This window comes from Geospiza fortis, unplaced genomic scaffold (genome assembly GCF_000277835.1).
Source record: "Geospiza fortis unplaced genomic scaffold, GeoFor_1.0 scaffold396, whole genome shotgun sequence".
Taxonomy (NCBI): Eukaryota; Metazoa; Chordata; class Aves; order Passeriformes; family Thraupidae; genus Geospiza; species Geospiza fortis.
Genome location: NW_005054345.1, coordinates 3,052,273 through 3,063,445, shown reverse-complemented (window position 1 = coordinate 3,063,445; position 11,173 = coordinate 3,052,273). Strand labels below are relative to the sequence as shown.

Below are 11,173 nucleotides of genomic sequence, written 5' to 3'. Positions count from 1 at the left end.
CTTTCCCTGACACTGAAGAACCCTTGAATTAAAAGAGAAACAATTCCTAACTTACAGCTCTAAAATCAGAGCAGATTAACTCAGTGTAAACAAACTCCCCAATAGCAACACAGGGTTTTGTTCCACCTCAGCTTCCTCAGCTACATCATCAGTTCCTTCCACTCCCTCAGCCACATCAGCTTTTCATCCCCAGCTGAGCTCCTGCCTGCAGCATTGAGCTCACCTCTCAGAAGTTGTCTATTGTTTCTTATCTATAAAATTCTTTCTCCTGTCGAGCCGAGGTCCGCTCAGCAGGACAGACAGAGGCACTCTGCCTGCTCCCAGGGCAGCGTTATCTTTTTATACTAAAAACTACATATACAATATTTACAATAACTTCCCAATACCTATCACCTATGTTAGACAGTGAGCTTCTACTCTAAACCAATCCCAAAGTTCTTGGCCTCCATCTTCTGGCACAACAGAAGATGGAGGCCAAGAAGAAGAAGGAGAAAGGTTGGACACGCCCAGATTTCTCCATCTTGCCCCCTGAACCCCAAAAATTCTATAAACCCCAAAAAATCTATTTTTCACCTCGTGATAAATTCACTATCATTCTACTTAAACTTTCGTGGCTCGTAATTCTTCCTACAAAGGTTGCTAATAGTTTTACTAAAGACTAAATCAAAGGCTCAGGGGTCTTGGGTTCTGTGCCAAAGTCTCTGAGCCCCCTTGGCAGGGGCTGGAGCCCTCCAGGGCAGCCAGAGGAATTTCCTGGGTTGCAACACCAGAACTGCTCTGGTAAGGGATCCTCCACCAGAGTAAACACCTGGCTTTGAGCACACAAGGGATTACATGGGCTGTGTTAGTAAAAAAAGGTGTGCACTTAAGCGTGGGGTCAGGGCCACACTGCAGAGACAACCTTGTGCCTTGGGCAGAGAAAATTCCTGACACTAAATTCCTTTTCTTGGGTCCTGCAGTGCTTTGATGGGGCTGATCTAAAACTTCTGATGGAGTTGTGTGGGTACCTCCATGGGCTCCTAAACAGCCACAGCAGGAGTTGGGTTTTGGAATGCAAGGATCAATAATGCTGCGCTTTCCTAAACCCCTCGTTCCTGGCAGCAGCGAAAGACAGAGCAAGCAGCTCGGTGGTGGAACAGTGATCCTATTTCCCCCTCTGCTGGAAAACCACGATATGGCCTCCTGGCAGGAAAAGGGTGAGATTACAGCCATCCTCGTCCCTGCCCGTGGCAGGGGATGGGAATTTTAGCATCCCCTCCAACCCAAACCATTCCGGAATTCCATGAAATGTGCTGGGGGAAGTGTTGTGGCCCTCCTGGGGGCAGAATATGGCACTAAACCCGAGCCAAATCCTTCCCTAGCACAAGGCTGTGCCCTGATTTCCATTTCCCCCCATTTTGGGGAGTTTTGAGGTGTTTTTTTAATTCAGAGGTATGGACCCTACTGCCTTTTCCCTGTGTTGATGTGAGGCCAGTAGCTGTGACGAAGGGAAACAACTTGTCAGACCATCCCCAATCTAAAATATCTTGACACTGGGCTGATGTTACCACCAGTTATGTCATGGGCAATACCTACATTTTGTTATATTGCAAAAAAGACTGGATTGCCCCAAAATTTGCCTCATCTTCACCAGTCACACTGCCCCTACCTTTCTAAAAAGCTGAACTATTAAGAACAAGAATATTAAGAAATATTAAGAATAAGCTGAAATGTTAAGAATAATATCAATAATAAATTTAGAATGTTAAGAATAATATTAAGAATAAATTTAGAATATTAAGAGTAATATTAAGAATATTAGGAATATTAGGAAATTAGAATATTAAGAATAATATTAAGAATAAATTCTGAAGATCTGCTGTTGTTCTTGGCTTCTAGCAGGACCTCTGTAAAATCCAAAAAGGATAAAAAAGTTGAAAAAAAATTCCCAAATCTCTATAACAGACTTATATACAAACTCCACGAGTAAGTAGCTGAATAGAATAAGAATAATTCAGGGAAGAGAAGTCAGGCTGATGCAACTACATAATGTACTGAATGCTTCACTGCAGGGGGAAAAAAACCCCAAGAAATGAAATTTAAAGCTAAATTTCAGGCTAAAATGTTTGTTCTGGGGAGGCTGTGCATGTGCAGGGAGTGGTTGGGGCTGCTGCTCTCAGTAGTGGTGTTTGGGTTTATTCCCATTGGGAATAAAGCTGGGAATTCCCATCCTGGGTTGGTGCCTCTGAGATGCAAACCCCAAGCTTCTGCCCGAAGGAGGGGCTCCCTCTGTTTTGCTGGGACACCAAAAAACAGATTTGGCTTCCCCTTGTGCAGTGTTTGATGTTCATACCACTCCCTGCACAGTTTTGTGGCCCAGTGGTGGTTTATGGCAGCCCTGATGGGGCTAGCACTCACAAAAATGCATGTTTTAAAGAAACTTTTGGCGTTTCACTTTAAATTTTAGGGTGCATTTAGAGGAATCTACCCTGTCCTTTTCCTCGGGACTGCAGCTCTGAAGTCAGAACCTCCTGATTCTCCAACAGTGCTTTAATTCATGGCCTGTGTTCACACCACTGGGCGGGCCATAAATCCTCCCCAGCTACCTGTGCACAAAGCTGGCATTGATTCCCATCGTGCTGGGACTCCAGCACTGCCCTGGGAGACTTCCCTGCCAGCTTCCAGCTCAGCAGGATCCCCCTTTCTTCTCCAAGACCTCCAGGCAGCGGCAGCAGGGCTTTTCATGTGGTGAGGAACCAGACTCATGCTTCCAGCCGTGTCCCTGACAAATAAGCCTTTTTCTTTCCCTCAGTTTCCCTTCCTGTTATTTTCCAGCTCCCCTCACATTTGGCTCTGGAAAGCAGGGTCAGTTCCTGGAGGCATTAGGGGTGCTCAGGGCAAGGATTTGCTCAATCCCCATGTGCAAAGGGGGTTCAGACAGAGGGGAATGGCTTCAAAGTGAAAGAGGGCAGGTTTATTAGGGCCAATGTTAGGAAAAAAATCTTCTCTGTAAATTTATTTATTTATTTATTTATTTATTTATTTATTTATTTATTTATTAGGGCAGACATTAGGAAAAAAATCTACTCTGTAAAATGGTGAGGCCCTGGCACAGATTCCCACAGAAGCTGTGGCTGCCCCTGGATCCCTGGAAGTGTCCAAGGCCAGGTTGGAGAGGGCTTGGAGCAGCCTGGGACAGTAGAAGGTGCCCCTGCCACGGCAGGGTGTTGGAACTGGATGATTTTTAAGGTCTCTTGATGGTTTCTTTTCCAGGCATCTTACTGGGAATGATCTGTAGGAGAGGGGCTGAGTCTTGGTGTGTGGGATCAGGCTCAGCTCCTGCCCTCCCAACCCCATCATCAGCCACCTCTGAATGCCACCAGCACCCAGGCTCCGGGCAGCAGCTGCCCCTGCTCCAAGGAAAACCCCAAGCACTCCTGCAGAGAGAGATGAAATAATATTTGACCAGTTACAGAAGGAAAAAGCAAGTCCTGAGGCTCTCAGCTCTCTTCTTGCCGAGCTAACCAGCCTTGCTTTCCCTGGGAGACATGCTCTGTAAGAACATGGGCTCGGTGTTTGGACAGATACTTTCAGTCTGTTCTCCAGGGCAGAACTGCCCAGTGATAGGAGAAGTCTTGTTTGCCCTAATTTAACTGGGCTGTCTGAGGACCCTGAGGGACAGCTCTCCATGGAGAGGAGCTGCAGCAGGGATGGCTGGTTTTGCTGGGCTCTGCTGTCCAGAGATGAAGGAAACACTTGGTTCCTTGGGGAAATGTCTGGTTTAATCACTCTGAGGTGAGGAAGAGCAGGGTGCAGGCTGGGTTGGTGCAAAGGGTGGGTGTCACCTATGGGGAGATCTGAAATTTGGGGTGAGAATTACTGCTGGACACCACGGGACTCCTCATGTGTGCTCAGCATTGCCAGGTGTGGGAAGAGACCTGAGTACACACTGTGGGGGTTGGAACTGGACAGTCTTTACAGCCCCTTCTTACCAACCCACTCAGAGATCCCATGAACTTCCAGAGACATGGACATCACGTGGACACAGACAGTGCTGTGAGGGCACAGACATCATTCTTTCCCTCAGAAAGCAAACCAAACCTGAGCTCTCCCTTTCCCATCCTCTTCCCTCACCAAACCTGGCCTGTCCCTTTCCCATCCCTTTCCATGCCAAGCCTGCCGTGGTCTGGGAAGCAGAATAAAGCTCAGCTTAAGTTTGTGATAAGGGCACCTTTTAGAAGGAGCACCAGCAGGAGGTTTGTGCTGATACCTTGGACTAACCAAAAGGAATCTGATCCACAGAATCCCAGAATGGTTTGGACTGCAGTGGACTTTAAAGGGCACAGATGTGGCTGTGCTGCTGTGCTGCCATTTGTGGCTCAGGTCAGGGAGTGCTGGGCAGGCTCAGGCCAGCCCAGGTGAGGCTCTCCCCGCCCCGGGGGCAGAGCCAGGCTCAGCCCAGGTGTGTTTGGGGCTGGGCTGGCTGCACTGGAGCAGAGCAGCAGAGCAGCAGTGCAGGAGGGCACACGGCGCATGCTGGGCTGAACCCTGGAGCTGGCGTGGAGCAGCGAGGGATGGACCTGGTAACTGCTGGGGCTCTGTCTCTCGTGCAGCTGGCCCGGGGGAAGGATTTCTGCTTGGTTCTCTGCTGCTGAGCCATGGCTTGGGGCTGTTCTCTCCGTGGAGTTCCTGGAGCTGTTTATCCTGGGAGTGAGGTGCGCTCTCATCACCGCTCCTGCTCTGTGTGCAGACCACACAAATACTGCTTTGCTGCCCCAAAAAGGGGCTCTCAGCACTGCTTTCTTCCCCTCTCACTCTGACACTGCAGTTGTGCCTCTTACTGTAACAGAAAGCCGAGTTGGGTTTTATTGATTTGTCTTGGGAGAAGCCGGCGGGTTAATGAGCCGATGGTATCTGCAGTGTGCTCTCCTCAGCCTGCCCGGGGTGCCTGGCCTGGCTCCAGCAGTCCCACACCAGGCCAGAGGGCAGCACAGATTAAACATTTACCCACTACAGCTCCCTTGGGAATCAAGATAAAGGACGGAGTAAACCAGAGAAATTCCAGGAGGGGAACAGGCAGTGCTTCCTCTCGGCTGTCTGGCGTGCCATGTCTTGAATGGGGTTTATTTGGGGTTTATTTTCCTGAGTTGGTTCATTTTGGAAAATCAGCTACAGGAAACTAATGAGGATTAGTTTGATTTAGTTAATTAATTGAGGAGAGAAGGCTTTGGGAGGACCTTATTGTAGCATTTCGGTACCTGAAGGGGCTGCAGGGGAGCTGGAAAGAGAATTCTGACAAAGCCCTGGAATGACAGGATAAGGGGGATGGCTTCAAACTGACAGAGGGCAGGGTTGGATCAGATATTGGGAAGAAATTCTTCACTTAGAGGATGGAAAGGCAGAGGTTGCCCAGAGAAGCTGGGGCTGCCCCATCCCTGGAGGTGTCCCAGGCCAGACTGGATGGGGTCCGGAGCAACCTGGTCAGTGTTGGGTGTGCTCATGGCATGGGGTTGGAATAAATTGATCTTTAAAGTCCATTGCAATCCAAACCATTCTGGGATTCTGTGGATCAGATTCCTTTTGGTTAGTCCAAGGTATCAGCACAAACTTCCTGCTTATGCTCTGTCTTAAAAGCCACCCTTATCACAGGCTTAAGCTGAGCTTTATTCTGCTTCCTAGACTGATCTTGATGTTAGAGGAGCACTTTATTTTTTGGGGAGAAAATATGGAAAGTTTCTGTGCCCCCTGACCCTGTAATGCTTCTGTCCCCTGACTCCTTACTGCTCACAGCTTTCCGGCCAGTGGAAGTTTGTTTCCTTTCTTCTCTCTCTTCCCCTCTCGTCTTTGCAGGGGCTTTTGCCAAATGTAGCATTATTCACAGTCAATTATTTGGCCAGATGTGGCTGTAATACACATTGTGAGCTTTTGGCAGGCCTTTAAATTTATGAGTTTACTCTCCCTGCTTGTCAGCTGGTCTGATTTCCAGGGGACCTGAGCCCTGCCTGGGACACTGGGGCTCCATGTGTGACCTGCCCAGCCCTGTGTTTAGGCTGAGCATCTCCCTGAATGTGTGTGGATCAAACAGGAGAGCTGCTGGGATGGCTTTGTGGTTTGAAACAGCCCCAGCTCTGATGGAGAATTATCCCTGCAGAGACTGGGAGAACTCACTGCACCTTGGAGGGTCTGGCTGAGCTCGGCCCTGTGCAAGCAAACAGCATTTTCAGGAGATTTTTTTTGGGAGGGATGGATTGCCCAGCTGGGTGTGGATGTGCAGGAGGTGGGAATTTAACCCCACCCACCCCAGCAGTTCTCTGTGTTTGGGGCCACACTTGTCCCTCCTTCTGTGAGCATCCATCAGGCTGTGCTCTGGGGGAGCCACATCCTAGTGAGGGGCACTGAGAGGGCATTGAGCACAGGTAATCTCCCTCTTAATTTGCCAAATCAGCTGAAGCTGCCTTTTCAAGGCAAGAAGAATAACAATTTGAAGGGGGGGAAAGGAAAGCTCATATCCACCCCACTTCAATTAAACTCAGTGCCAAGCTCCTGACTGCCACAGCCCATTTCTGTCACACCCAGTGCCAGGGAGAGGCCTGACCAAAATCCCCGTGTCTGCCCCGTCTGGGGCACACTGAGACAAGCAGGTATTTTTCCTTTCTCTTTTCTTTGTCTCTGAGGGCACTGATGAGGAATTGTTTGCTGCAGTAAAGAAAATCAGCACGGGGAGGTAAACAGCTCTGAACTCTCCAACCACTGCTGCAGCACGTGCCACAGCTCCCTGCAATTGCATTAGGGCACCTCACTGCTTTATTTCCTGTCTGGCATCACTGGAGGGATTTTTTTTTCACTTTTTTCCCCCCAAACCTGATTCATCCTCGGTGTGCCTCTGGAAGCTCCCATTCCCAAGGCTCTCTGCTAGATTAGCCTGTCTGGGCAGCTCACACAGCATCATCAGGCTGCTGACCACTAATATGAAATATAATTGGAGCAATTCAAACCTCTCCCCCAAGGGCTGGTTCTTTACATCATGTACTACCCTGTGAAAGTAATAAAGTCAGTGAAAGGGGTTATTCAAGAGAAATTGTCAGTGTTTAATAAATCGTGCAATTAAATGCAATAAAACCTCAGTATGCTATTCATCTGTTCTGTCTTAACACTTAAGGCTGGAGCTTTTTTCAGAATAACGAAGTTCTGTCCTAGATAATTTTTTCCAATTTCCTCATTAGACAGGTTCTCGTGAAGCCTTACGCTGAACTGAGCTGCCAGAGCAGAGCACCTAATGTAATCATGGCATATAAAAAGTTATAGAGCAGTTCAAGGACTTAAGTAGCTCATAAATTTTTCTTCATATTTTCTCCCTAGCTCAGTTCAGGGCTGAATTTAAGCCACGGCACTGCAGGCAAAAAATTGTGCTCCCTTTTCTCCAGCGTGGGATGCAGGGGAGTGAGGGACTGAAACAAAATGTTCTCTAAGTGCCCTTTTAAACTGCACTGACACTGATTTGCTGCTTTTCTTGAAGAACCTGGGGTCTGGTAACTGTGTGGGAGAGGAGCTGAGTGTCATGGGCAGCGTCCATCACCCACACTGGGTGATGCTCTGTTTGGGTTATGTGTGCTCTGCTCCCTGGAGCGGCATTAAAGGCAAGGGGAGAGGCATCCAAAGAACCCTGGATGTCTTAAGGGACTCTAAGCTGAACCAGCACCCTGGAGGAAGAGCATTCTGTCCCAGGGGTCATTAGGAGTGCAGCACCAAGGAGGATACTTGGTGCTTCTCTTCTCATGGTGGAGTTTTCTCAAGGAGGGTGGGGATGGACTGGGCGTCTCTGGAGCAGCGCTGGCCTCTCCTCTGTTTGCTGCTTGTGTACTGAAAATAAAGTGCAGCTTTCATACCCAGCAGGTGTATAAACAGCATTGCAGCACCCTTGCCAGGAACGCTTTAACATTCAATTCCGGGTTTGCCAGATCCTCCCGAGGGGAATTCTCCATCCCTGGGTGACACTGGGGAGAAGGAGGCATTTCCCCTGGCCACGCTGCTCCTGCTTGCTTTCCATGCTGTGCTCCTGCATTTCCCCCCTGTTTTCAGCTCTTTTGCCTTCACCAGAAGTGATTTGTGAGCCTTTGGAGGATCCTTTGAAAGAGCAAATTCTCCTCTGCTGCCTTTAAATTTTCACCAGGATCGGCATGTCCTTGGTGACCAAGTTGAGCGTGCAGCCTGTTTCTCCCTGAAAACAGGGTGATTGTTTAAATTGCCTGTTGCCACCTCTGTAGGCAGCTGTTCTGTGCTCTCCTCTCTCCCCTCACCCAGGAAGGAGTGACTGATTTCAAAGCCCTCCGAGCAAGATTTCAGAATGACTCCAACTCAGCCAACAAGCTGGGGCAGAAACCTCCCACGGACATCGCCCCCAAACCTGGCTCTGCAGGGAACACCACCTCCAGCCCTCTGCCCCTGCCTAAGAGAGAGCTGAAAGTGTCCAAGCCTGCCCATCCCACCTCCCAAGCCCCTGTGCTGACCCAGCACAGCCCCTTGGCACAGCCTTGGGGTGACAGGGAACACATGGGATGCAGCAAAGAGCACATGGGCAGCACCTCAGAGAAAGGGCTCAGTCCTCCCAAGCCTCTGCTCTCCTGTGCCACTGCCCAGCAAGGATCAAGCCAAGCAACTCCAGAGGACCCTCAGCTCCCGGATTCTTTCCAGCATGTCCTAAAGATCTGGGAAGAGACTTTATCCCGCAAGGAGAAAACAAGTCCAGCCCAGCGGGCGGCCAGCTCAGCTCCTGCTGCACCAGGCAGTGCCAGGATGCCAGCCTCTGGGAGCTCCCCTGTGCTGGACTGGCGTGCCCAGAGGAAGGATGCTGTGCATGGCAGAGGGACAGCCCTTCCTCAGGCTCCCAGAGGACACAGGAGCTCTGGTGGAGCAGGTGCTGAGGGTGTGGTGGCACCTGCGTTCTGCCAGCCGGGCTATCGTGCACCCAGAGAGCCACCTCAGCTCCAGAAAGGTATGGAAAGGTGTTTTCTTAACACTGAATATAGAGATGTATAGGTGATCTGGAGGTGCAGGATGCAGCAGCAGGAGGGAAAAGCTCCTGAGGGTTGAGGCCCTCAAACAAGAGGCCAAGCTGGCCCATTGGAATGCTCTGTTCTTGCTCTGGAGCTCCTGCAGATAAAAAATGGGTCTCAAACTGCTGCTCTGCTTGAGTAAGGGGAGGATTCCCCATATCCAATAAATTATTTTAAAAATTCACTCTAAGAAGTTGCCCACATTTTGAGAGTAGGACGAAAACTGAGGACAGGAGACCATCTTAGTTTTGGTGTGCCCTGGCCGTTTGCAATCCCAAGGTAAACGTGACTTCACAAAGATGTGAAAGGCAGGTATGGAAAGGTGTATTCTTAACACTGAACGTAGTGATATATGAGTGTATAGGTGATCTGGAAGTGCAGGATGCAGCAGCAGGAGGGAAAAGTTCCTGAGAGCTGGGATGCTCAAACAAGAGGCCAAGCTGGCCCATTGGAATGCTCTGTTCTTGCTCTGGAGCTCCTGCAGATAAAAAATGGGTCTCAAACTGCTGCTCTGCTTGGGTAAGAGGAGGATTCCCCATATCCAAGAAATTATTTTAAAAATTCACTCTAAGAAATTGCCCACATTTTGAGAGTAGGACGAAAACTGAGGACAGGAGACCATCTTAGTTTTGGTTTGCTTTGGCCATTTGCAATCCCAAGGTAAATGTGACTTCACACAGATGTGAAAGGCAGGTCTGCAAAGACACTTTAATACTCATTACAAGAGCTTGAACCTGAATACCCCACCACCACCACCACCTCTGCACCCTCCCAGCTTTGCAAAAGGTCATATTTAAGATCTGAGAAGATAATTCTTAGAGAAACTGCTGCTGGGAGGCTCAGAGGCTGTGAAGCTCCCCTTGCTGACGTGACTGGGTGACGGGGCACTGAAAACCTTAAGTCTTTACCCTGAAAAGCCACCTCACCTGGACTGAGCACTGCAAACAGCCACAGCCCTAAATCCTGCTGGATTAAACTGTTACCAGCACAGAAAATTGGGCTGGTATTTTATAATCCAGAGGAAGGGAGCTGTCAAGAGCTGAGATCCCAACATGGTTCACGTGGTGCAAATGTGTAAGAATGGGCATTTCCATTTGTCCTCCCATTATGGTACCGTGGTGATGGAAGAGGCAGAGCTGGTTAGAAATGTCAGGACAACAGCTAATGATCCTGTGTGGATTTTTGCTTAAATCAGGGCTAATTGCTGCCTGTCCTTGTGCTTCTCTGGAGCAGAATTGGAACCTCCCTTCTGCCAGCCTGGAGCAGGAAAATGGAATTACAGCCCTGGGAGCAAGTGGCCAAGGATTAAACCTCTGCCTTCAGCTGAATCCCTGGGTCCTGCCCCTGGAAAACCTCCAAGACCCCCAAAGGGTGATCTCAGTGCTTTCCAAAGCACCACGCCTTTGCTCCACAGAGGAAATGAAACAAGTAAGTGATATTTTGTCTTTTTTTCCCCCCAGCTCTGTTCTATAGAAAATGAATTAAAACGAGCAGTTTATTGACAGCTGATTTCCAGCACACAGAAATCAGATATTGTTACTTGTTTATAACTTCTTCCTGAAGCATTAATGAGAGCCCGGCAGTTTCAGTGGGGCCGATTTTTGCTCTTAATCTGGAGAAGGGATCTGGTTTTCCAGGCTGGAGGCCATGCCACGCTCAGAACCCCGGTTCCCTCCCAAGTGCAGCGTGCTGAGAGCAGTTTACAGCTGGCTGTAAAGCAGCAGCAGCAGCAGCTGCCTGTGAGCCCAGCTGATCTTTATCACTCCCCTTCAATGGGAAATGCCTCGACTCTGGAGCACACCACTGTGGGAAGGCACAATAAAATTGTTAGAAAACAGTCTGCTAATCCCCCCCATTTCTGTTTTAAATACAACAGAGGGCAATGTTGTTAAGTGTTCCGACATCAAGAAATGCAAAAGTTCAGTTTCCCATAATAAAACCCTATTGATGTCGCATAATAGAATATTCTGGACCACTTAGTAAGCTGCTAAGTGGTGTTTCTTTATAGATACAGCCTTAATTACAGCCAGATCTTTAGGCACAACTTTTGATGAATTCAAAGGGAGCTGCTTTTGTAAGAAGGGCTCTGCTAAAGTCTCTTTGGCTTTACAGTGCCAGCTCTTATTGGTGTGCCCTGGCTT

The 11,173-nt window shown here is 49.0% G+C and overlaps 1 protein-coding gene across 1 annotated transcript in view; it reads left to right on the top strand.

Moving 5' to 3' along the window:
* The first annotated feature begins 4,544 nt into the window (after positions 1-4,544).
* FYB2 (FYN binding protein 2) overlaps positions 4,545-11,173 on the top strand; it is a 24,532-nt gene continuing 17,903 nt past the window's right edge. The window contains exons 1-3 of the mRNA XM_031058605.1: positions 4,545-4,562; positions 8,281-8,971; positions 10,266-10,460. Coding sequence (XP_030914465.1) covers positions 4,554-4,562; positions 8,281-8,971; positions 10,266-10,460 — 895 coding nt within the window. The 5' untranslated portion in view covers positions 4,545-4,553. The remainder of the gene's footprint in view (positions 4,563-8,280; positions 8,972-10,265; positions 10,461-11,173) is intronic.